This window comes from Solanum tuberosum, unplaced genomic scaffold (genome assembly GCF_000226075.1).
Source record: "Solanum tuberosum cultivar DM 1-3 516 R44 unplaced genomic scaffold, SolTub_3.0 scf00008, whole genome shotgun sequence".
Taxonomy (NCBI): domain Eukaryota; kingdom Viridiplantae; phylum Streptophyta; class Magnoliopsida; order Solanales; family Solanaceae; genus Solanum; species Solanum tuberosum.
In genome coordinates this window covers 1,304,919-1,331,678 of record NW_006238934.1, presented here as the reverse complement: position 1 = coordinate 1,331,678, position 26,760 = coordinate 1,304,919, and the positions used below count along the sequence as shown (strand labels likewise).

The window sequence follows — 26,760 nt, the reverse complement described above, 5'->3', positions numbered from 1 at the left end:
TGTTGTGATGGGTCAAAATTGTGCGGTTAATTGATCGTCTTTTATCATTCCTAAGTCTGTTGATTGAGTTTGTTTAGGCAAGTCATTCAGCATGGAAGGTTTTGTGGGATGAGACTAATACATATAACACTTTCTCGTGTTAGCTTTTAACTTGGGCAGCAAATAGAAACTTAAAGACAAAGTTCATTCCATTTAGCTATAGAATACTGGTTATACACAAGATCAATCACTGTTGTTTGTGGTCCAACTCAACGTAAAATTAACCGAAAATGGCCTCCCTCCAAATTTGAGATTTCACGAATGAAGTAAAAGAAGTAGGGAAACAATTATGAACAAACGAAGCAACTCAATCAAGTCTTTATATTTGCTTGTGAAGCTTCACAATATACTAGTTTTAAGCTTTGATTTCTGGTCTACTGCAGATATTAGGTACAACAAAAATGACCCTTAAGTTACCTCATACTTGCTTCAAGCTTATATGCAGCCTAAAGAAATGAGTTTTCTTAAGTTACCTCATACTTGCTTCAAGCTTATATGCAGCCAAAAGAAATGAGTTTTGTACTTCTGGTCCTTGTGAAATAGGATCAAATGTGCCACTTCAAATACATTGTAGGGCTAAAAGTGCAACGATAGTATCACAGGGTAAGGGGGGAGAAATGCAATATCGCGTAGTTGATACAGTCTTGAGCATAACTTGAACTCAAAAACTTAACAAGGTAGATAAGTAACTTCCAAATGTGGTCTACTGCAGGTTTGGCGTTGATTCTTTACTTTCAAATGTGGTCTACTGTGGGTTTGGTTTAGTTTTGCTGCCCTAATGCTTGGCCACTGTGCTCCTCCAAGAACACCAAAGACTCGCATCCTATACGAATCTTCATCATTAACAGTCTTTTTGCTCACATGATTGTGCAGAACCTATTAGAAGATAACTGCATCAAGAAAACAAGAAATGTATTCTATATTATATCAGCTAGAGAAGGACGCTACTTTGACCTGCATTACAGAATACAATAAACAATGCTTATATACTTTTTACAGTAACAAGGTTTTGCATTATCAAAAGCCAGATACCTGTATTTCTGTTTAATGGAGTATTAAGTGTTATTCCTGCGGTGGACTTTCCTCATCGAACCATCTCGGGGGATCAAAACCAGATCCTCCTGGCATGTTTGGAAATATAGTATGAGCGACATACTAAGATCTTAGTCCAAGACTTATCAACAAAGTTAGAAGTATCTCACTCGAAGCTAAGAGTAGAACATGCCAAATTTCACTTCACTAAGCTTCAGAGTGACCTCAAGAGTTATAAAGCCAACGATGGAACAACATTACCTAGAGGGTTACAGCGACAAAGACGCCAGGCAGTCAAAACTGTCCCTTTAACAACTCCATATTTCTTGTAAGCGATCATGGAGTATTCACTGCATGTTGGTATATAGCGGCAACTTTTTGGCATTATTGGTGAGATTTCCCCTGCTTAACAGTCAACCGTTACACAGTCCTGCCGGTCTTTGTAGCATAAAAGTGAGAAATTCGAAACAGCTCAACAGAATCAGGAGAGTAAAAGTGTCAAAATTTTAGCTAAAACATATCCATAACTTACTTTTATAGAACTTGAGCATTGATAATGCAGCTTTGACCCCCAAATCATCTACTTCATCATCTGAATTCAAAAAGCAAGTACCAAATTTCAGCAAAATGCAACCCCAACATCTTAAAAAACTTCTTAGACCCAAAATCTGTTGGAAATTGTGGGAAACCCTCAAGGAAGTGGCCCTATTTTTCTCAACTTATCATTCATTATTTTGTCTCCTCTTGAAATAGTCTAACTAGCCGTTACAAACTAGTCGCTACCTAGTCGTTGGAGCGACACCTATATATAGATAGCACATAGTGAACAATGACATAGATTTCAAGCTCTGCTTTCTATTTCTTCACCTTCTTATAAGCTGGGATTTTTTTTTTCTCTTGTGGTTTGTAATTGAAAGAGCTTGTTCAATCCTGGGAAATGCCTAATTATGCTATTCAGTGTGTGGGCGAGTGGGCACAAGATCCTTAACGCTAGTGTCATTGACATGCCTGAAGCTAAATTCTATTCTCCAAGGTACTATCTTTTATAACAGAATCTCTCTTCCTGACCAATAAATTGAAGATCCAACTCATAGCAGTGTGTGCACTTGTTCAGTTTTACCAAAGAAAAAACGTACCTGCATCCGGTGTTTATACTGAACCAATATATACTTAACATGTGCCATTTACATAAACTTTTGATCACTTACAACAACAACATACCCAATATAATCGCACAAGTTCAAGTAAATCATATCCAAAAACAAGAATTGTATTTTACTTTTAAAATGGGATCTTTACACAAATATAGCTGGGCAGATTTATTGTTTATTTTTCGAATCGATATGTATAGACTGTGCACTGTCATACACATATTATACATGAATTATACATATATTACACATTGCCAACTATTTTTAGTTTTCTTTGTCCTCCTTTTTTCCTTCTTTAAAAATCGATTAACAAGTATAAATAATTTATCAAGAGCCTCAACAAAGCTATTATTTTCAAAATTCAGAACTTATAAACTCAAAATCTTAGCTCCGCTTTCGAGCCACATACCTTGAGAGTTGCTCTCATCGGAACCCGACCCGCTAACGATACATAAGCTCCGACTCTGCTGCCTTAATTTCTACAAGAAAAAAGAAGAGGGAAGTTATTAATTATGGTTAATTGAGAACTGAAAAGGTAAGAGGTGTAGTTGTGGAAAATGGAAGTACTTTTCTCAGAGGAAAGAGAAGATTTGACTGCTGCTTCGTGTGAGATGACGAACTAAGGAAACTGGAATTTGTTGAAGAAGAGGGTTTACAGGGGGAGTAGCTGTAGAAAGCTAGCGCCATTGATGGATGAGAGGAAGATGACATCTGCTGTGAATTTCTTGATAACTACTTGGGTTCAGGTCTGCTACTGGAACTTATGGTGAGAACGAATGGTGATCGAGCAATAATTTGTTAAAAGATTGGAAAAATACATTTTTTTTTTGGTTTTTATCCGCATGGGAATCTGACTAAATCTGAATCTCAATGCAAGGCCTATTTAGGGGTGACACATTCAACACGAAATCTGAGTGCGGTCTATTCAGGGGTAACGCTCCCAACACAAATGACACACTACTATCCATTCATGAGTGGATTCATTCAGGAGTGACGCTCTCAACATAATTTTTTCCATATCCAAGAAAAAATACATAAGTTGCCTATAAGCTCGTTATAAAAAAAAATATAAATAAAATTGGAGAAGAGGACTTTATTGTGACACCACAATTTCTGATCACAGATTTTGAAGTTGAAATTTGAAAATTTGTGCATCCACAAAACTTGTGATAAATAATAGTATAACAAGATAGCTAGAATGAATATAATACATTTAGTCCGTTAGCAGAACTTGTGAATAAGTGAACCATTCAAGAATTTAACAAGTTAAGGTAGAATAAAAGATAATAAGAAAATGTGTCTGTCTAACAAAACTTGTAAAAAATTAAACATTACAGGTAACATTAACTCATTATGTAGTTGCAATTTGCATGTATTACAATTTACAACCATTTGAGCTACAGCACAATGCTCTAAGTTAGCTTGTAAAGGGAACTTCTTTTTGTACATCACGTAAATAATGCCACAACTATGAACAATGCTAGTATCCTATGTCCAACTGCTTCAATTCTCTAGTTACCTTCGACTACAGTGCGACCGCCGATGGAGGACTGAACATCTCTTACAACTGTTAGAATACAAAAAAGTTGATGACTGCCTCCATGTTGTATCATTTGGCAACACGAAGAGTGGAGCTGCTACTTTACAAGGTAAAAGCTAGACTTACACAGCTGCACCGAACTGCTTTGGTGATCAAACACTTTACATCTCTGCTGTAAGAAGAAACATTTCATTTTGATACAGGCGTCCTCGGTACGTTATCAAATGATGTCCGAAAACGAAGGCCAGAGTCTATATGTTTTGTGGAGGGCAACAGCCAGTAAAGGACATTTGGACCTAGAACCTGCATTGCAAAGAGAAACTAATTCAAATGTTGATATAAACAGGTAACAAGTGTGATAAACCACATGCGTTTCAACCGATATTCTACAGTAAAACAAGAAAGTTACATACAGTAAAAGAAAAATGTTATCGTTAAAGCAAGCAGAAGAAACACTGGGAGGAGAAAGCAAGAGGAATAATGTCTTACTGCTATCAAATTCTCGTATGCACCAAGATCATATGGATGTGAATAGACATAACCTCCCTTTTCAGCAACGCACATCGCTCTAACACCTTCTTGGTACTGGAGAGCATGAATAACCTTCTTAGTGCTTGTACACATAATATGCCACGAAAAGAATTGAAAAAATACAATGTTACAGTTAACAAACCTCAATTGTTGTTTTGTTTTGCAAAATCAGGTAAAAATGCCAACACAGGAAAAAGCCCAGTGCCAAACTTAGAGGGACTAGTATAAGCCCTGAGATAATCTATCAACAGGAATAAATCTTGAGCAAATTGACAAATGAAAAGTTACTAAAGAACAAAAAATATTCATGGGAAATTACATATACAACTCTGTAAGAGCCTTCACTTAGCTGGTCATCCTTTGGAGAGTCTATGGTTATGCTACCAGCAAGTAAAACCTGAATATATAAAAATAAAACTTGTTAAAGATTGAGGGTAGAAAACAAATCTCAATTTATGCTTGATCAGACATATATATACATAATAACAAGAATTGAATTAATAGATCTCAGCAATAAGAAGATGGAGCATACTTGAGAAAGAAAAGACAGTCATAGCATCCGAAGATTTTTTTTTTTTTTGAGAATGCGCATCCAAAGATATTATACAGTACAAAGAGTGCCAAAATGCAAACTTACCAAGGAATATATGCAAGCAACAACAGCATACATAACAAAGATGAAGAAGATCTTGTAGTTCGCATGGCCCACACAATTATTCATCCACACGCAATGATGATCCTTATATCCAAAATGAAACACTTTTAATTTAATATACAGTACATCAAGATAAAACAAAAATGAAATATAGACTAGGCATACCATTCGTAGTATACATCTGTTACATATACGACAATGATGAGCACGTGGAGGCTTATAAAGGGAACACTTTTGGCAGTATCTCAAATCCCCACCCTGTAGAATAATTCATAGAACAAAATTACATCCACCAAGGTCGAACACAAACTTGATACTATCAAGTAAAGAGTATTACTACTTTACAGCCACTAATGAGAGCTTCATTGCAACTTTTTGTTTCAAAAATGAAATTCAAGCAGAATATCAATTTCAGTTAATAGAATATGTAATTTAGTTTCATGTTATCTGGTCAATAAAATAATAATATGTAATTAGCAATACTAAATATTGCTCAAAAAAAATATTGGTTATGCATATACGTTTATATTCTAATAACATTATTGTAGGGATTCTGTAAAATATATGAGATTACTAGATGTAAGAAATGTTGATGAACTATCAGGATTCAGGTCCTTAAACTTCATTGAGAATAGTCATCAAAACTGTTATATTTAGAGCATCAATAAACTACTTTTCTTCTATTCATGATTTAAACATGATTAATTATTAGAATACAAAATATCAGTGTTAGTTTACTTTAAGTACTCACAGCCACATGTGCAGAATCAACTACTTTTCTAGCTATTCTCAAACAAAGCATGTGCAAAATCTAGAATCCCGTTGCTACTGTATACGGTGAACAGTTTGGAAGGAGAGAAATATGAGATGTTTTGAAGCCAAAACTAACTCAATTCAGAAGATAAAATGAAACTGTATAGTTTTGCTTGCCATTTGGTGTAACAGGAACTTCTAATAAGGCAGAATCTATCTTAGACATTACAGAATTCTTCCAAAAATAGATAGGGAGGTTTTAACTTTATATGTTCATGCTTGGACATTGTAAGCTCCAGAATAATACCTTAACTTCTAAAGAAAAGAGAAATTTAAAGTCATAAGAAAAGTAACTTTTTGGTTCTGCGGATAAACAACACGATAGGTGAAATTAACACATTAAAGAAGCAATCATGCAATGAGAAATAACATTTACTGGAAATTTCACAATCCTAACATAGAGCTAAAGCAGTACTCTATAGATGGTATAACTGCTAGCTGAAGCATCAAGAAAGGACGTGCATGTGATTTTTGGACCAGTCACATTTTTCATTCAAATGTCATCCGAAAAAAGGAATTCAGTTCCACGATTTAAGAAAGATGGGAAAAGCACCAATAAATGGACTGAAAAGTATTGAGAGGACCACCAAAAGTAAGGGATGTTTAGCAGAGCAGAAACATCCTTTCTTCAGATTTATAAATAGCACTAATATTGAATTTTCACATACAGTAGGCATGTATTGACTTTTGACACACTTCTAGAGTATGCTGCTTCTTGTAATTACCTCTAACTCCTTATCTTTTCAAGTTAAGTATCCATTCCTGACTCAATAATGAATCTCCTAATACTTGGGGATTTTCTCTCCACAACATTAAATTTAGCAACAAGCACAGTAAAGAGACAAACTAGTACACCGAAGCCATGTCTTTCCTTCACTTAGCATATGCTACAGAAAGCACATGTTCAGCAAGATTTTTTGACAACATGCTTATGTTTCCCCATGTTTTCCAATTACTGAATGAAGAAGTAATTAGGTTCTTACAAGTCATAACTCCATTGATGTGGAGTTTCCTTAGCTCGAAACAGTTAAAAATGTTTCCTTTTAAGGGCGTGCTTCATACGGAGGAAAACATTTTCCAATTTCAAGAAGAGGTAGTCACTAAATTCAAAATAAGGCACTATTCAGGCAGTACCGCAGTAGTCTGGTATGTAAATTATCATCATGTAGTCATTTTCCTTTCCAAAAATCACTAAATATGACTTCCAACGCTAAAAGATTTTCTTTAATACATGAAATTATCACTAAACAAAATCTTATACGCTATATTAGTACCATATTTATCCTACTTGTTTTCCCTAATCCAATAAAAAATATGGAAAATAATTTCCACAGAACAGAAATACAAATTGAAGTAATATATTATATATACACACTTATATATATAGAAATAAAGCTAAAAATGGCAGAAATGGTAAACACAAGCTAATAATTCAAACCAAAAAATAAAAAAATGAAAGAAATGCAAAAACCTTCCGTTTGATCTCATGAACAATATTATCAGGGTCTTCAACGTCGGGTACAAATGAGCTAGGAACCTGACCCGGATCGGTGTAGATGGCAAGGGCATAATTGGAAATGCACATAACAGCAACGACGGTGAAGAAGACCGCGTTAAGCATTCCAGGGGACGACCAAATCCCAAACCACTGATCAATGAAGACGAACACCGTTGAGAAGTATATGAATGCAATGGCGGCTATGACGACGGTGACGTGGAACGAGAATCCGCTGCCACGTTTCATTTCCCGACGTCGGAAGGATCACCGCCGGCGAGAATTTAACGGTGGGGTTTGGATCTAGAGGAGTACAAGTAAGGGCTTGTTTGGTTTTTGGGTTCATGAAGTTTCTTTTATTACTTATCAGAAAATGTCCGGTTGGTCTTAACTTTTTTAACACTTTTGTCCACCTAAAACAATGCGAATTTGTGAAGTATTTTATTACTACCAACTAATTCCATAATTTTTTAAACATAATTTCTTCAAACCAAAGTTTCATAAACTATATTTTTAATATATTTCAATTTTATGTATCTTATTTTATTTGATTTGATTGAAAGATGATATTTTCTCAGTTTTTCTGGTGAGCATAAGAATTATTAGTCAAAAACACATTTAAATCGTGATGATGTTGAGAGTTTCATATCAAATTATCAATTGTTTCTTTTTCATATTCGAATAATCACCATCTATGTATTAAAGCACATCTAGTTGAGTAGATGATGATAGTTCAGATTGAAAAAAAGAAACAACTTATAGTTGACTTAATCAACTTTGAGGTATGTTTTAATATACAAATAAAGATAGTTCAGGTAGGAAAAGAATAATTTAGTTTGGAAAAGAAAATAATTGATAGTTGAAGTTGAAACTAGTAAAATAATGATAGTTTAGATTTGTTTTTATTTATTTATCATTAACTCTAATAATAACAACATATATTACATTACAAGATTAAAAAAACTATTTTTATATGTTAGTACATTTTAGGTTAAGACCATCAAATTTCATAATTCCTCTTAATTCCATAAACTTCATGATTCAATTAAACTAAAACAAATACATAAAAGGAAATAATGGGAGCATCTTCTGTCTAATTATATAATTTATATTATGCAAAATTAGTCAACTTTAAATCAAATCTACAATTTAAAGACATATATTGGATATATGTATATATATATATATATATTTATTTATTTATTTATTGAACTTTACTTATTTTATCATGCTTCGAGTTGAGTCTAACTCCCAACACTTTTCTCCCACCAAAAATCATATCATGTACTCTACTACGACCAACCAACCAATTTTGCAGCCATTTTACATAAGTTCTTCGAAACAATATTAACATTAGCCAAATAATAAATGACTTTTTTTTTTTCTGCATATTTATTTCACTTGGCTAACGTCTAACGATAAAATTTTCGTGGCAAAACAAAAGACATGTTTACAATATTTTCAATAATTCAGGCCATTTTTGCCGGCCCTTAGCCCCTTACCATATATAATAGTGACATATGGTTAGTAAAGTGTCACTTTTTATGTTGATCTCAGTTCATGTGACACACTTTTCTTTTTAATCTGTCCTAAAAAAAAATGTCACATTTTTTAAATTAGAAACAATGTTCACGATTTGTTCTAGATCACAAATTTCAATAATCTTTCTTTTTCTATTTATTTTTTTATGTCAAATCAGTAATACCACGAAAATTGAGACGGTGAAAGTATTAAATGGACAAAAAACCATTTATTCTCACTTGTATAGAATATATCAGTCCTTATTAAATTACAAAAGGCAGTCAATTCTTCCCTCTCTTGTTAGACCATGACATGAAAAGGCCAGTCAGTTACAAACAAAAATGAATGTTAAATAAAACAAACACACACCCAAAATACATAAATGAACAAAAAAAAAGGGATAAGGGTCTGAAAAATATCTAACTTTGGTCGAATTTGCTGTTGCGATACTAAACTTTCATGAGGACCTATTACCTCCCTAGACTATTTAATACCGTATTTTTTACCCCCTGAACTATTTAATAGTGTATTTTAAAGGTATATATGTGCCCACGTGGACACATTACTATTTATAATTTTGCATTATTTTTTTATATCCACGTAGGCAAATATATATGTTTAAAATACGGTATTAAATAGTCTAGGGAGGTAATAGGTCCTCATGAAAGTTTAGTATCGCAACAACAAATCCAACCAAAGTTGGGGTATTTTTCAGACCCTTATCCAAAAAAAAAGAAGATGAAGACAAGAAATAAATAATTAAAAGTGCAAAAAAGTTTTAAAATATCAAGAAATCAACACTGAGGAAGATCAGATGGAGGAGGAAGGAGTTTTTGATTGGGAAGTTTTCCATCTAAAACAAGCCATGCCATCTTCAATCCCCAACTTGTATGCACTTCTAAGTGACAATGCATGAACCAAACACCTACAATTAATTTCAAAACATTCATTAAATATATTAATCCCTTTTAAATTTCACTAAAAGTACAAATTCTTGAAGTTTTAACAACTCCTATTTCCTCTGTCGTATTTTATGCGACACTATTTGACTGAAAATGATGTTTAATGAAGAAAGAAAAACTTTTGTAATCTATGATCTTTAACGTGTCACGACATTTGTATAAATGTAAAATCATGTTATTAAAAATAAAACGAGATGTTTACTGATCGATTAAGAGAATGGATGGGTTAAAAGTGAAGTGGATGGGTCGGGTTATAACATTAAGGCGGGTCAAATTTAATTGGGATGAGTTAAAATAAAGTGGAACAAATTAGGTGACGTGAATCATTTAATAGATGACATGCGTAGATTCTGTTTTTTTTTCTCTATTTAAATCGGTTGTTTGAGCTATTAGTGAAGAGTGACATAAATGTGCACATTTGGTCATAGTAAGGGCACAAATACGCTCTTGACAAATGGTACAACTGAGCCATTTCTGATAGTTCAACGATATATTCGAGCTTTTTTCCTTATTTAATTTCCAGACATAGAAAAATACTATTTTTAAACAATCTAAAAAAGAAATAGTTTCATATAAAACTGAACAGAAAAGTGTTTTAGTCAACTAATCTGGATTATCTGCTAAAAATCGAATAGCAACCCATCTGCCAGATGGCACATCTATAGTGTTCCTCTCAACAGGATCAATGAGATTGAATTTAGCAGGATCCTTATTCGAGTCAAAATTACCAAAACCTTGTCCAACAACAAAGAAATTGAAGCCATGAAGATAAAGTGGATGACTTTCAACACCAAGAATACTTGTATCTTGCATAATTAACTCAACACTTGTATTAAAAGGAAGTACCAAAACTTTAGTACCATTATTAACCATAGTGTTATTTGGAGGATTCCCAGTATAATTGAACCAATTCAAAGGATTAACAGGAAAATTAGGGCTATAAACACCCTTTGATTGTCCAAAAATATGAGATTGAAGCAGAGCATTTGTAAGTTGTACAAATGACACATTATTAATCGACGCTGCGAATTTGGTCCCGTTAGGACCTTGACAAGTTTGATTTAGTCGAATGCGGTGTTGGTGATTCGTATTCGAGTATTCCAGCAACAGTAGAGTTGTCAAATGTGCCTTGACCAGTGACATAAGGTCTAGCAAACATGAGAAAAGTGGCATTTGGGTATTTTGATTTGGTTTTCAATAGTACATTTGTTGTTTGTCCTGGTGTTATAAGTACTGTTTTAGTGTCAAATGGTTTGACATATAATGCATCAGCTTCAACTACTGTGAGTGTATGATTTGCTATGCAGAAGAAAAGTTCATCATTGAGTGCAGCATTGATCATTCTTAGAAGGTATGTTTTCCCTGTCTTGACCTTTAGCTTAAATGTATCTATTACACAAACCATTTATAGAGCACAAGTTAGTGTTGTAGGATGTAATCTCGAAAATAAGATATGTTATCTATTATATTAGGTAAAGATAACATGATGGTGTAAGAAGTTCCTTATGCTAACGGTTTAAGTTGTATATATACTGTTAGAATAAAAAAATTACAGTATCAGGTCATTCAAAAGATATCTACAGATAAGTGAGGTTTGCTTAAGTGGTTGAGCACCTCCACCATCAATGGTAGATTGTGGGTTGAGTCATGCTGGAGTGTAAGTGGGAATATTATTGATCCAACTAGGGTGGCATGGAAAAAGTGGAAACACTATTGATCCAACTAGGGTGGCGTGGAAAAAGTGGAAACACTATTGATCTAACTAGGGTGGGTGGAAAAAAGAGGATATTTACAAGAAAGTCCCTTAAAATGTGAGATTTGTAATATTGAACATAAAATAGGCCATCTGCTACAACTGATAATAGAATATAATCTTGAAAATAAGATACATAACCTATTACAATTAACAGTTAAAATGACATGATGATGTAAAAAGTTCCTTGCGCTAATAATTTAAGTTATATTTACACCGCTAGTGTATAAAAGATAATTACACTATCAGTCATCTGGTCATTCAAAGGATATTTACAGTCAAGTGAGGCTTACTTAAGTGGTTGAGCACCTCCACCAACATCAACCAGTAGATTAAGGATTCGAGTCATGCTGGAGAATAAGTGGGAACACTATTGATCCTTCTGGGTGAGGGGTGGAAAACAAAGGATATTTACAAGAAAACCCCTAAAAATGTGCGATTATAGTCTTGAAAAATAAAATATGTTATCTGTTACGATCGATAAAGATGATTTGATTGTGTATAAATTACTTACCTTTTGTAGAGCAATTGTACAAGAGCCCTGGAAGACCATTGATGGTGTAGGCATCAGAGACATTGGGCCCCCACCACTTTGTAAAGCTTGGCTAATAATATCCTCAGGATCAGTATTAAACCATTCTCCTAATTAAACATCAACAAAATTTCACAATAAATAACATAATTATAATAATTATAAATTTGATTTTATGTATAGATTGAGTAAGATACATTTTTCTTAGGAAGAATAATTAGAGGACCATAAAGAGTAGATCTTAGCCATGAAATATGTGCATGCCACCATAAAGTCCCTCTTTGGCCAATAATTGTGTAATTGTATAAATACGTTTGGCCACTTTGAATGGGACATTGTGTTATATAAGCTGGTCCATCTGCCCATCCATTACGTAGTTGTCTAACTCCATGCCTATTAAGAAGGGGAAAAAGAAAGAAACTAATCTACGAATACCTAAAAAAGAGTTTAACTTCTATACATTAAAAATAGCGCACTGAGCACCTAAAGAATAACTAAAGGTAAATTGTTTAGAACAAGTGTGATTAGTTATATGGAAAATAAGGAAGTTTAGTATGTTACAATAGGTTGAAATACACTACTAATTTTGTACAAGATATTAAAATGTTGATATATTCAAGTTAAATGATCATATAGAAAGGATGTAAGTAAATGGATTATGAAATTTTGTGCCTTTTTGGGACAGCTGTTTAGTAAATGGTCTTCTTTTTATTCACTATCTTTTAATTTTATGAATATTTTAGATCATGGTTTAAAAGATTCTTTTTGAGCAAATTGTAAATCTTATGAGAAAACGTTAGATCAACTGTTATGAGAAAATGCAAATTTTAAAAATAGAGACAAAATTTGAATGACGACCCAAAAAGGGGCATAAAATAGCCTATTTAATGTAATGTGGTCCAAAGAATTATACCAATGAAGGGTAATATTGTTAGGAACATGGTTGGTGACTTTTATAAGTAGACGCTCACCCTCCCTTGTCACAATTGGAGGCCCTGGGAATTTTCCATTGACTGTTACTATGCTCTTTGTATGGCACAATCTTGTCACATTTTGCATTGTAATCTACATAAATAAATATTCAAAAAATTGTTAGCATTTGCAAGAAATTAAATTAAACAACAATAACAAAAACAAATTCAGTGCAGTTCCACAAAGTGGGGTCTAGGGAAGGTAGTGTGTACACAAACCTTATCACTAGCTCTCGGAGATAGAGAAGTTGTTTTCGAAAGACCCTCGGCTCAAGCAAAATAAAGCAGTAATTAAAAGAAAAATGTGACAACTAATAGCAAATTAGTGCAGAGCATAAGAAATTAAATTAAATAAACATATTATCTAAAATATTTTGGAAATTAGCAAAAATGCATACATTGAACTTATAGTGTCTAGTGATTGCTTGTGTAGGCTGAGAGATTACACATAATGCAAGAAAAACAATAATGAACATTGTCATGGGAGCTAATGGGGAAAAGTAGTAGAACTCATCAATTTAATTTGATGTCTTCTTAATTGTTTGGATTAAATTTTATATTGTAGTTGGATGAAGATAACTAGTAAAGTTGATGTATATATAGGGGTGCTAGCTAGGTTGGTTAGGTGATGAAAGTAGTAGTATAGTTTAAAGAAGAACAATGAGGAAGAAGTTCAGAATTTGTGCATAAAATTGACCAACTACTATAGTTGGAAAACAACTTTAGAGTGTTGTCAAAGACAATCTAGCTCTATATGTTTTAATTTTTATATTTTAATGAGGTTCTAAAACTTTCCTCAATATTCAAGAGCTTGAATCATATTAATTATCTTTTTTACATATATGGATATGTATGTGCATGGTTTATTTCTTGCCTAATAGATAAACATATATACCATCAAATTTGATCTTAGCTGATAAATAATTATTTCAATTATAATTAAGAGTGCACGTCTAGATACCTAATCGGTAACTAAACACTCTAATTCGTCCGATCCCCACTATATCTCATGGATATCCAGTGCTGACGTGACACATAAATTTTGGAGGTGTCTAGATGATTATTTTGTAAGTTGGAGTGTTCAATTGACACAGTAGAAAAGAGTTCATGAGGTGACTAGATGTACATACTCAAAGTTGAAGTGTTTAGTTATCAGTTGAAGCCGAATTAAAAAATGTTTATTTATATTCTAAGCCTTTTTCTTTTAATTATTATTTTGCATTGTTTTAGTTTCCTCTTTGTGAAAAATATTTATTTATATATATATCTGTCTTAAGAAGAAATTCAAGAGGTTGGCGATTCAAGTATTTTTACATCAATAACAATATATTTAGTGTAATTTTATAAGTAAAAGTTTCTCGTTAGCGTTTTCATCCAAGAAGTTGTTAAATGATCGTATTCAGTAACGTAACATGCTTGTAGTATATATTCATAGTTTTTCAATAATAATAATGCTAATATTCACATTTTTTATTATTAATAATATAATATTGCGTAAAGTGTTTACATTTGTACACACTGCACACCCTCTTATCAGATCTTAACACTTATCAATTGATGGGTATAATGATAACTACATATGCTTTTTTATCAAGTTAAATCATGGGCTTGTAATCTTTTTTGACTTTCAACATACTTGTTCATTTGATAATTAAGCAAATGTTCAATAAGATATCTTTTTCTACTCGTATTCGATATATGTGCTGGAGTTTTAATTAATTTGAATCCGCATGCGCTATGTAAGGCCCAGACAAAGCGCTTCTTATAACAAGATTTTTTTCATATCTAGAGATCAAAATCAAAACTTTTAATTAAAGGTGAAAAAACTATCCCTAAATATATCGTCTACTGAATTGAAGTGAAGAAGCTAAAATTGGTGAGAAATGGGTTTTCATCCTTTTGGTATCTCACAATTCTAAGTAGTTAACTGGACACAACAACACTTGGAAAGTTTGTGTATTAAGCTATTTTTATGGCAAGCAATGGACATGCCTTGCTTCATTCTACATCCCTTCATGTCAATCCAAACTGTTTGACTAATGGTGACTATTCAAACTACACCAACATTCTGCTTACATCGTACGGATTCAACAGAACTCAATAATTTTGATTTGAATCCTCTATTTATTATGAATTTCACTTGTTTATGTATATGAGTAAACTATCCAAAACCTAGTAAACACAAAGAGTTGTGATTATAAACTTAAAATTCTTGATCCAACTTTACCTGACATTCACACGGAAGAACAAAATCTAAAATGAGAGAGAAGGAAAGTTGCTACATTACATAAAATTACTGGTAGGATCGAGCACTTACCATCATATGCCAAAAGTCTTAGCTAATAGCAAAGACGTAACTTTATTTCTTAACTAAGTCTACCACACAAGTGTTATGTTTGATCATGACTCCGACCTGGACAACCCCAGCCCCCTCATAGACCTTGTCATAAATAGGATGTTAGCATTACCCAACAATTACACTATTTACATCCAGGGAAAGTGAAACTAGAAAAAGGGAAAAAGACTTGAAATATATCCAAACTTTGACCGAAATTGCTATAACGATACCGAACTTCAGAAAGAACCTTTTACCCCTGCACTATTTAATAGTGTATTTTAAAGGTATATATATGCCCACGTGGACATCATAAATATTGCATTATTATAAATAGTAATGTATCCACGTGGCCACATATATACCTTTAAAATATACTATTAAATAGTGCAGGGGGTAATAGGTCCTCCATAAAGTTTGGTATCATAACAACAATTTCGGCCAAAGTTGAAGTATTTTGCAGACCTTTTTCTCTTTGAAAAAAGAAACTAAAAGAACGCAATCACATCATGTGAACCCATGATTTTTTGTCAAATTAAGTGTTTTTGTACATATTTCCTAAATTTGATTTAATATTATGTGTTGGCTCCCATACTCCAAAAGAGTTAGAATGATATACTTGATTGAATATTGAGTTGTTTACTCAAGGGTGCATCCATATTATAGAAATCCTATATCTGCTCGTCTATTGTATAAATATAAGTATCGTTATTTCTTGAAATACCTGTTACACATACGTAAGGAGTCCAATTACCTATCAAAATTCACTTTGTTTACCCATAAGTTCGACCAAATTAGTGATTATACCATCAGTATATCAAAAACACTAGATACAAATAGATATAGATAAATCCCCAAGGTGATAACAAACTGCTGGTCCAATTAATTGCTAAATCATGAGGTAACAATGTAATAAACCACTGTTACAATGATAGGATTTAGGTACAATAGAAAGGGTTTAAAAAAACCAACATTAAGAGTAATAAAAATGAATCAAGATCTAATTTCTTGCTAATTACAACTTCGATTTCATAATCACTCAAGCAATTCTACAAAATTGGTGGTACTTTATTTTTTTCTGTTTCCTTTTTGAACCCCTTTCACTTTTGACATTTGATCAATGCTACCATTGTGTGCATAGTGTACAAGAACCCAACTCTCGGAACTACGATTTTGAATCAGAAGAGAGATATCTATTCACTCTATCAATAACGAGACCGAACCTTCCATCTTCAAACTAGACCATGTTTGTGAGTGCAGAATATGTGCCAACTACAGCTGAAATCAGTCCCACCACTATAATGGAACTGCAAGCTGCAAGCTGAATAATTCAAGAGGGAAATAAAATTATTTTTAGCATAGTTAGGGGTTGAAAAAATATTTTTTTTCAACTGAAAAATGGAGAGAAAAATACCTGAAATCGCGTGATTTGATCCTTGCGTAGTTGGATGTAGCATACACAAGGAAGGATTAAAGACTGAAAAAAACAAGCAAAAGAAAAAAGTCATGTTATGTATGTACCTTAAGCTAATTAGCTTTTCATTTTAAGAGTAAAATGAAACAATTTTGCTAAACTTACCACAAGCATTACTAGTGAAGATCCAATCAATGACATTACAGAGCCTGCAGTTAAGTTTCATAAAGAAATATCTTAGTTTGTAAACAGATTACTAGTTTATAACGGGTTCCTCCTTTTGTACTCGTGTATATCGTTACAATGCAAATGTTATATGAAAATACGTACCAAAATATGGAACTGCCAATGCAATGACCAGAGTTGAAAACACCAAAAGTGTTCTGATAAGTAAGGATACAGCATAAGTTCTAAGCTGAGGCGAAGGTAAGAATTCTTCTATGCCAAAAGCTACTGGTGTAAGTGTTATCGCGTATTTTGTGAGAGGGGTAATGACCTGCAAAAAAAAACATTATTTATATTTAAATTTTCAATAATCATCCAATGTAAAACAGGGGAAACAAATTCAGTCTTCTATGAGAAAAGCATAGGCTAAAGCGGCTAATATTATTCTTACCACTGTCCAAGCTGCAACTTTTGAAGTAACAAGTTTTGTTGGCAAATTCAAAGTGAACTGTGGATTGGTGTTTTCACCAAACATTAAAAAGCCACAAATTGCTACTCCGAGGTACGAAAAGAAGGCAGTGCTGAAGCTGCATCAGTATGAACCAATACAAGTTAAATCTTAAACCTTCAACTTCCAGATGTACATTTTGATTGATCACATCATTGTATACGTAAATGCCTAATTCATTCAATTTACCTTATAAGTAGAACAGAAGGGAATCTTGAAGGTTCTTTCATTGATGAGTAGATATTTGGGAAAACTGAATGGCTTCCATAGCAGAAACTATAAAGACCAATTGTGACAGGTATCTTTGCAATGTTAATAGCTGTTCCACTTGGGTGAAATCCAACATCATCAACCACCCCGACCCATAGCAAGCAGATCACCACGACAGTCAGTGCAATCACTCCACCGGCTGAGCAAAGAGAATCACAATTCAACACACATTAGCACAAATAGAACAACTATGAACTAGTTCGAGACATTTTGAGGTAAGTATCCAATACCTGAAACGATAGACAGCAAACTGAGATTTCTAAGCCAAACGGTTGGAAGTATGACAAGGGTAGAAATAATAGCACATATTTGATAAGAATTCAGATGAAGTCCAGCAAACTCCATGTGAATATTCGGGAATAGGGCTCCGAGGTTATCACTCATCATAATCAAATACTCTATGCAAGAGGACTGTAAAGAGGAAAAAGTAGTTCCAAGTTAAGGGCTACATACAGCAGTATGAAGCAGAGAGCGAGAATTAGACACTTACATATAGTTCCGCGTACAAGGCTATCTGCATTTAATGAAAATCCAACGTTAGCAACCAAACGAAAATCTTGTTCTACAAATTGAAAAAACATTAGTATATATGTCGTCAATAATTTGTCATACTCACAGCTATGAATATTCGACCAGACAATCCAAAGGCAGCTTGTCCGATATCTGGATAGGTTTCAATACCAGGAGAACTTTCTAAACATTTTTTCAAAAGAGTTCCAGTATAATAAGTAATGATTCCAAAAAGAAACAGAAGGAAAAGGCTACACCATCCCCCTTCTTTGAGTGCATAGGGAATCGAAAGGATCCCTATTCCACACAGAGCATTTATTGCTGCATTGAAAAATCAATCCACGTTAAAACAAACAAACAGGAGAATAGAGATGAGAGGTTTAAGTACTCGAAACAGATATGACAAGGAAAAACAAGCAGAACATTAGTCGGGTACCAATCTACTGATATTTTAACCAAATACTGAACTTTCAGGAGAAACATAGATGTAATTTCAGAAATAAGTACCTATAGAACAACAGGACATGAACAATATAGCTCCAGGTTATATAAATACATGTCTAAAGTCTAAACCTTTTTCTGTATGCGATCAAAGACGTTCTAGCATGATTTTCAAATAGTGCACATGGTCAAAAAGTGCAACAGAAAATGGACAGTCTTTAGACATAAATGTTACGATGACAAAACTGGAGGACCAAAGTTCGGCTACCCTAGCAGTAGAACAATAAGCCATCACTATACAAACAACAAGATAACATCCATGTCTTACCATTAAGAACTGATTGGGTATATGAACATTGTTGTGATGGTGGCAATTCTGGTGCTGAAAATATTGCGGAAGAAACAATCGATAGCTTTGAAGGATTCGAAGTTGGAATTTCTTCCCTGTCAAGGCTTGGAGAAGAAATGAAAGGTTTACTGAGGGAATATTCAGGTGTCAGAGTTTGAGACCTCATGTATGCTGAACTCAACATGGAGCTTCCCTTTAAAAAACTCAATGATGGAGGGGTCACCCCTGTAAACACGTCCATTGACCTCCTATATATTCAATAAAAGATTCAGTACTCTTCATTTGGATGAAACATTGTACAAATTTCAAGTCAATTCACAAGAAGTAACAAAATGCAGTTATATTTGATCATGATGGTAGTATTTCCTTGAGCTGAGGGTCTATCAGAAACAACCTCTCTACCTTCCTAGGTAGGGGTAAGGTCTGCAGACACACTATCCTGAAGAAGTTTATATGATACAAGATTATAGCACACCCTTGGTTCAGGGGATACCATAAGTTAGCGACTTCCTTTGAAAAAATTATGATAAAAACAAAATATCAATTGTTTAGTGCCACGGATTAAGGATTGCACTCATTGGCAAGGAAAAGAAGCTTTAGAGCCTTGATGACAACACTGAAGCGCCCATAAAGCAAGGCAAAGCGCTCAACATGTTATGTGCATTGCTTCAGGGCTTAAGCGCGCCTTTGACAACACTAGTAATAATAATAATAATAACAACAACAATAATAATATCCCTGGAACCAAATCCCAACTAACATTAATAAGATGTAGCCAGAACGGAGAATCTATACATAATAACAACACAAATTTAAATACTCACACTTAACATCTTCTTAGTTATACATTTTGCTTTTTCTTAATAATCTTATTGTTTAAACCAACTTATGTGCATCTCAACTATTCTTTCAAAATCACCACGAAAGGGATACCTATCTTTTGGGATAAAAAGTGAAAATGTTAAGGCCAACTTGCATGCACTTCGACTAAATCACCTAAATTTTTTGTCTCTACTTGAATTTGAACCTGAGATCTCACGGTTCTCAACCCACTTCATTAACCATTAAACCATACTCATACTTAAACACATGAAAACATTATTACCACGAATCATACATTCTCTCCCACTTTATTAACCACTAGGCCAAGCGATATTACTATTCATTTATTCTTTTATTTAATAACCTTACTGTTTGAACTTTGAACCAACTTTCGTGCATCTCGACTATTCTTTCAAAATCACCACAAGAGGATACCTATTTTTTGGGATAATAAGTGGTAGTGTCCGGCCAGCTGAGCTTGCATGCACTTCGACTAAATCACCTGTAATTTTTGTCTCTACTTAAATTTAAACCAAAAACCTCAGGCTTCTCAATCCACTTCATTACCCACTAAGTCACTTCATTAACCACTAGATCACGCGATATTACTATTCATTTATTTTCCATGCATGAAAAAATTAGCAACCAATAGAAAAAAAAATCATACCGATAACTTTGAGGCCAAGTAGGAGAATCAAGTTGGCTATGAAAAGGGGCATGAACAGAGTGATTAGAGATTTCAGATCCAGTATCGTCGTCTTCATTAACCGTATCATGTGCCTCATTCTCTTCATCGTCCGTTTCGATTTGCAATAATCTATCTGCTCCATATTCTTCATCAAGCTTCATACCCATATCTATATTTTTGTGATTTTATTTGAAAAAACAAAAAAAAAAGTTGTCAATATAAGAAAATCTAGAAAAAAATTGAAAAAGAGATTCAATTTGGGGTCAATAGAAAATAGATTGAAATTGAGATTCCAGAGTTGTTTAGAATGATAAAGAAAAAAGAAGAGGAGCTGTTTATACCTTTTTATTCTTTGTACTAGGTTAAAAAGACAAATCTATTTTGCGAATAAAAGTAATTAAGATATGATTAGTTTGAATCTTGGAGTCCAATTAAATTTGAATTTCGCACGATAGGATCCATTCAGAAACGAAATCTCTACTTAAAAATGTAACATCGCTACACCAAAATACACGTGGATAAGATATGATTAGTTAATCAAGTATAATAAAGAATGTTTTTTTTTAAAAAAAGAGAGAAAATATATTTTAAATTCGTTATAAATTACGTGTACAACTATCTTTTATGATATTTAGGTTTGTTCTGTGGTTCATGATGATATTTTAGTCATTTCACTAAGAGCACTCTTAAAAAGTTGAAAATACATTTGATTTGATTTGTCAAATTCATAAATAATTGATGGACAAAATTGTAAACAATCCATCCATCCCTTTTACATGTTAATTTGTCTTAGTAATAATATTAATAATCGGAGAATGCTCAACTAATTAGTAACTTTTTATGTAATATCAAGCTGCATATGTGTAACGTTTTTACCCTATTTTTACTCAAACAGCCAAACTCCGTAATTAATCTTTCATATCTCCTTATTGAAATATTCACGCAACTCTTCTTCTCTTGCCTCGATTTTTGTGCTGAAATCACTGACAACAAGTTTTGTAGATTGTGATTTGCCTATTTTAATGGATAACCAAGAGAACTAGCCAGTGTTTTTTTTCCATTTAAAAATTATTTAAATCATGTATAAGTTTACAATTAAAAATTACTATTTAACTATTTAATTACTATTTTTTATATTATATCATTATATAAAAGTTAAAACCTTTTCAAATGATATAAATAATGTTCTTTTACCTTTTTAGGGGACATAACTCACGTGACTTCACTGGAAATTTGGAAGCTTGCATTTAGCGGTGTTTATATTTATACTAGATACAGGACCCGTGCTAATATGGGGCCCAATATATATTAATAATTTTTTTGTCTCAATTTATGTGATAGTATGAAACTTGAGAATTTATCAAATTTTTTTTATGATTTTAAAAATATTTTAAGGCCTATTTAAGTTGTTAATTATTGTAATTTATAGTACTTTTTTTTACATAATTTTAAAATAATAGTATATATTATTCTCTTTGTTTTAATTTATGTGGCATTTATAGGATTTCAAAAATTAACTTTTTTTGTCTTTTAAATATATTAAATTATTAATTATTGTAATTTATAATACCTTTTTTAACGTAATTTTCAAATAATATATGTTACTTTTCATGTCCAAAGTTATGTGACATTGATAGATTTTTGGAGTCAAGTGATTTTTTTATATGTTTTTTAATTTTTTTAAAATTATTAATTATTGTGATCTATAATACTTTTTACGTCAATTTCAAATAATATATGTTTATCATCTAACCATTTTATGTGGTACCAATAGAATGTCAAGAGTCAATCGAATTTTTTTAATATAACTTTTAAATATTTATGTTGTTAATTATTGTGATTTATAATATTATTCTTAAATTTATAACCAACAAAAAGAATAAGAGAAATAAATTTAATACAAAGAAAATACTAAATAGTAATGAAAATATATTTATATATACAAATGTTTAAATGAAATAATGAATAAAGAGCAGACATTTGTAAAGTGAACCAATGGTTGGGTCCACACAATTCAAGAGAAGAATAATCTTTTGATATGACATATAAGCCATTAGATAAATATTGATTGATTTTTGGGTCCAATAAAGAAAAGGTACAATCTTAAAGCAAGAGGATACAAAGGCTTAAGGAAAGAAAAAGTAGAAAGTTATGAAATATGAGTCATTAGGTAAATGTTGATTGGTTTTTTGGTCCAATAAAGAAAAAGTACACCTTTAAAGCAAGAGATTACAAAGACTTAAAAAAGGATAAACTAAAAAGTTCCGAAAATACCCTTGTCATACAAGCAGGCACGTTGACGAAGACATGCCTGCACAGGACCCGTGCCAGGAATGGGCCCAATTGTTAATATTTTTTGTGTCAATTTATGTGATATCATGAAACTTGAGAAGTTATTAAAAAATTTATACTCCTATGATTTTTAAAAATATTATAAGTTGTTAATTATTGTAAGTTATAATATTTTGTTTGTTTCAATTTATGTGGCATATATAGGATTTCAAAAATTAACCATTTTTATGTCCTTTAAATATATTAAATTGTTAATTATTGTAATTTATAGCATCTTTTTAATTTTCAAATAGTATATGTTACTTCCATGACCCAATTTATGTGGCATTGATAGATTCTTTTTGGAGTCAAGTGATTTTCTTATATGTCTTTTAATTTTTTCTATATTTGATAATTATTGTGATTTATTGTACTTTTTACGTCAATTTTAAATAATATATATTTATCATCTAACCCATTTTATGTAATACCAATAGAATGTCAAGAGTCCGTCGATTTTTTTTATATAACTTTTAAATATTTACGTCAATTTCAAATAATATATGTTTATCATCTAACCCATTTGATGTGGTACCAATAGAATGTCAAGAGTCAATCAAATTTTTTATATAATTTTTAGACTCTTCTACTAAGTAGTAAAATAAGTAGTAAAGTAATGCTTATTTGAGTGAGTTTATGTGAAACCGATCAAAAATTTAAATTTTATGAATTTTATATTTAATATTTTTTATTATAATTCATTATGTTTTAAACTTTATGTTAGAACAGAGTCATATAAGATGGCTAGTAGTAATTAGATGAAATTATTGCTATGATAAATAATTTATTAGTATATATTTGTTTCGTTACATAATTATTTTTTGAGAAAATTTCATAATTAATGTATAAACCTATTTATCACTAGTTATGACATTATTGTTTATGCATGTTTCAAGTTTTGATAGTAAAAAACTTACAGGATATAACATTTGTTATACAATAAATAAATAGAAACGAAAATAACAAATATATTAATATATTAATGATATCAAATAATTGAACTAAAATTACTCCTAACCAATTAATTAACTATATTCTTTTCTTAAATGTAGTGTTTGGTAATGAGTAGGATATAGTAATCTTGATTTTCTCCTTATTAGTTGGTCACTATTAGTTATTATCAATCTCCTAATTAATAGTATTAATCTCCTAATTTGATTCTTTCTTCCTTTTCTTTTTAGTTGCCAAACCTTTTTTAAAATTTCACCGTAGAATATTTAAAATCTCCTATTTTTAGTTGCTTTAAAAATTAATATCGTTTTTTAAAAAAACAAGCATTCTAACTTATGGAATTTTGTTTTCGAAATGTGTATTGGGATATCAATTTTCATACAAATTTCATACAGTAAAAATGCTTATACATAATATACTAAACTTACTAGTTGATACAAATTTTTATACACTTTTTAAACACAAATTTTATTGCAAACTGATACATAGAGTTGACTAATGAATATTCTGTACGCATAAATATAACCAATATAGAACTAAAATTATTACATACAAACTGAATCAAAATTGATGCATACACACTGTAACGTACATAATATGAAAAAAATGACTTGAAACTATTGAGACTGCTCTAAATTTAGAAATTTCTTCAGATCGTCAAAGATCTTTATATTGGTATATGAAGATCAACGGGTATATGTCTTTCTTCTCTGAAATATAATTGTTATTTGGTATAAGTTAAAAAGAATAAGAAAAAACGCAAAAAGTATATCATATTTACTCCAATTTCATTCCAATGCATCTACATATTACATCAAATACATACCAATTTCATACCAAAAGTATCCCATTTTACCAAATTTAGTCAGAAAACAATTTCATACAACCGTGACAAATCTCATATCAAATTTATACCAACTTCATACCAATGCATATACATAATACAATAAATTCATACAAATTTCATACTAAAAGTTTAGAGTATACCATTTTATCAATTTCAATCAGAAAATAATTTTATATCACTGTGACAAATTTCTCATCAATTTTTTTCGATTTCATGTCAATGTATATACATATTATAAGAAATTCATACCAATTTCACAATATACTATTTCCATATAAAAATATACTCTTCTAATAATTAATACCAATATAATTTTGCCATTGAATTAATATTACTAAATTCTGAGGAACCGTCTGCGATCACCCCACTTTGGAGGACCTACTAAGCATCTAGTAACATGTGATGTGGGATTTTATTAATTTTGAACTTACAAATATTCCGTGGGTCAGTTTTGTCGTATTATAAAGTGGTGCGATTTGATTTATTGACGAAGACTAATTTAAAATGTTGGAGTAGATACTTAATTTTTTTAGATTTAATATGTGTTTGTTCCTTTAATTCAGGTAAATAAATTTCATTTCTCGTTTATTTTTTTATAAAAAAAATGTATTTTCGGAATAAAATTAAATTGTTATGTTTATGGCTATAATTTTAAAATTTTAATAATATATTAGGATGAAATTGTCCCCACTAACCAGCTTCGACACAAAATACAATTGAGAAATGAAAACAACAAACAAGTAGCTAAAAATTGTTAATACGAAATTGAGAATGTTAATCGAAGGAGAAGAAGATCAGAAAATACAGAGATAGATAGAAGAGGATGAAAAACTTATATTAAGATCGGAGATTAGAGGAATCATACTCTTTTACTCAAAATACCATTCTAATAGCCCTCTTTTATCAATGAAATAAACAAGCACAATATATAACTAAAAATTCATATTTGATTTTAGTTGACAAGTAAATACTCCAACTTTAATATATTACTAAATATTCATATTTGATCTTAGTTGACAAGTAAATACTCCAACTTTGAGTATGCACATCTAGACACCTTAACTTGTCTGCATTGTGTTACTTGAATACTCCAACAATCTAACTTACAAAATGATTGTCTAGACATCTCCAAAATTTATATGTCACATTAACGTAGGGTGTCCACGAGACACTTTTTATTTGTTTTGTAACACCCCGTATCCGAAAATAGACCAGATTGCAGATTTCGGGTGTTGCAGGTAACACTCACGGGCACCATCCACGGACCGTAGGAGGACCAACGGTTCGTCCTGTAGGTCCGTGGTTCGTGTCAGCAAACTCCCCCAGAACTCAGCCAGAAATTCGGCTAAGTGTTGACTCACGGTTGGACCTACGGTCCGTAGGTCAGGTCACGGACCGTGGTTCGTGTCCGTGGATCGATGCCCCTAAAGCCCAGATTCAGTCCCGATTAACGGTTGACCATAACAGACCGTCATTCGATGCACGGTCCGTAGGTTTGACCGTAGGTGAGGGTAGCAGCCAGTTAGATGAAAATTGTGATTGGGTCAACTTCAGATGGCCATAACATTTAGCACAAAAGGAATTATGTGTCCCATTACCTATGATATGATAGATAATTGAATCCTCTTTCCAACGCCACCGAGTTTGCTAAAATCCGACCTCCGAGTAAAAAGTTATGCTCGTTTTAGTGAAGCCCTGTCGGGCAAACTCGATCGACGACTCCAATCGACGGACCGTTGATTGACCTACAGCCCGTCAGTCCCGTCCGTTGGTCACTCGACAACAATTAAGTTAGGGGTCTTTTGGTCTTTTTCTATTTCGTTGGAGCCCTTAGATACGTTGTTTAGACCTTAAATCATGAGGTTTTAGTCAGTTTAAGCCTAGAAACATAACTAGAACTTACCTAAATCAAATCACTAATCAAAACTTAGAAATTAGAATCAAGAGAGGAGAAAAAGGTCAAGAACCCTAGTTCAAGAACGTAGCAATGTTCCATCAGTTCCAACCCCGAAATCGAAAGATTTCTCCGTGGAAATCGTCACCAGGTATGTGGGATTTCACTGGTGGGTTCCTTTCGACCATTAGGTCCCTAGATATCAGTCAGATTCTTGATTCCATGATTATGAACAAACCT

General features: G+C 32.2%; 3 protein-coding genes and 1 pseudogene across 5 annotated transcripts; all 4 read right to left on the bottom strand.

Annotated features, from left to right (window-relative positions):
- Positions 1-491: 491 nt before the first annotated feature.
- Positions 492-3,000, bottom strand: LOC102592952 (UPF0161 protein At3g09310). Of its 2 annotated transcripts, none has more exons than XR_001473604.1 (6): positions 2,790-3,000; positions 2,632-2,701; positions 1,604-1,663; positions 1,333-1,509; positions 1,072-1,160; positions 492-929 (listed from the first exon to the last, which is right to left on the bottom strand). XR_001473604.1 is itself a non-coding variant. In XM_015309450.1 (6 exons), the coding sequence occupies exons 1-5, from the start codon at positions 2,931-2,933 to the stop codon at positions 1,102-1,104; spliced, it is 474 nt and encodes a 157-aa protein (XP_015164936.1). In that variant the 5' UTR covers positions 2,934-3,000; the 3' UTR covers positions 492-929; positions 1,072-1,101. The 2 variants fall into 2 exon arrangements, 1 of the variants encoding a protein (XP_015164936.1); XM_015309450.1 differs by having other exon boundaries at positions 1,333-1,473.
- A 471-nt stretch (positions 3,001-3,471) lies between these two features.
- On the bottom strand, positions 3,472-7,649 carry LOC102592501 (probable protein S-acyltransferase 16). Of its 2 annotated transcripts, XR_366602.2 has the most exons (8): positions 7,233-7,649; positions 5,114-5,206; positions 4,931-5,032; positions 4,613-4,690; positions 4,436-4,534; positions 4,252-4,347; positions 3,889-4,065; positions 3,472-3,789 (listed from the first exon to the last, which is right to left on the bottom strand). XR_366602.2 is itself a non-coding variant. In XM_006338959.2 (7 exons), exons 1-7 carry the CDS (start codon positions 7,503-7,505, stop codon positions 3,952-3,954), a joined length of 855 nt encoding a protein of 284 aa, XP_006339021.1. In that variant the 5' UTR covers positions 7,506-7,649; the 3' UTR covers positions 3,472-3,951. The 2 variants fall into 2 exon arrangements, 1 of the variants encoding a protein (XP_006339021.1); XM_006338959.2 differs by having other exon boundaries at positions 3,472-4,065.
- Positions 7,650-9,571: 1,922 nt separating this feature from the next.
- Positions 9,572-13,083, bottom strand: LOC102592162 (laccase-4-like; annotated as a pseudogene).
- A 3,107-nt stretch (positions 13,084-16,190) lies between these two features.
- LOC102591835 (vacuolar amino acid transporter 1-like) lies at positions 16,191-20,824 on the bottom strand. The gene is made up of 11 exons (XM_006338957.2): positions 20,477-20,824; positions 18,967-19,235; positions 18,304-18,518; positions 18,178-18,201; positions 17,918-18,098; positions 17,607-17,826; positions 17,361-17,496; positions 17,075-17,240; positions 16,910-16,953; positions 16,745-16,807; positions 16,191-16,651 (listed from the first exon to the last, which is right to left on the bottom strand). The coding sequence occupies exons 1-11, from the start codon at positions 20,662-20,664 to the stop codon at positions 16,568-16,570; spliced, it is 1,590 nt and encodes a 529-aa protein (XP_006339019.1). The 5' UTR covers positions 20,665-20,824; the 3' UTR covers positions 16,191-16,567.
- Between the last annotated feature and the right edge of the window lie 5,936 nt (positions 20,825-26,760).

Coding starts and splice junctions, on each gene's coding strand:
- LOC102592952 (XM_015309450.1), bottom strand. CDS start 2,933: ATGTCATCTTCCTCTCATCCATCAATGGCGCTAGCTTTCTACAGCTAC. Junction 1,664..2,631: donor CGATGAGAGCAACTCTCAAG/GTATGTGGCTCG, acceptor TTTTGAATTCAG/ATGATGAAGTAGATGATTTG. Junction 1,161..1,332: donor TTGTCGCTGTAACCCTCTAG/GTAATGTTGTTC, acceptor CAAACATGCCAG/GAGGATCTGGTTTTGATCCC.
- LOC102592501 (XM_006338959.2), bottom strand. CDS start 7,505: ATGAAACGTGGCAGCGGATTCTCGTTCCACGTCACCGTCGTCATAGCC. Junction 4,348..4,435: donor AAAACAAAACAACAATTGAG/GTTTGTTAACTG, acceptor CATGCTCTCCAG/TACCAAGAAGGTGTTAGAGC. Junction 4,066..4,251: donor CATACGAGAATTTGATAGCA/GTAAGACATTAT, acceptor TTTGCAATGCAG/GTTCTAGGTCCAAATGTCCT.
- LOC102591835 (XM_006338957.2), bottom strand. CDS start 20,664: ATGGGTATGAAGCTTGATGAAGAATATGGAGCAGATAGATTATTGCAA. Junction 19,236..20,476: donor ACTTGGCCTCAAAGTTATCG/GTATGATTTTTT, acceptor TTGAATATATAG/GAGGTCAATGGACGTGTTTA. Junction 18,202..18,303: donor CTGGTCGAATATTCATAGCT/GTGAGTATGACA, acceptor CATTAAATGCAG/ATAGCCTTGTACGCGGAACT.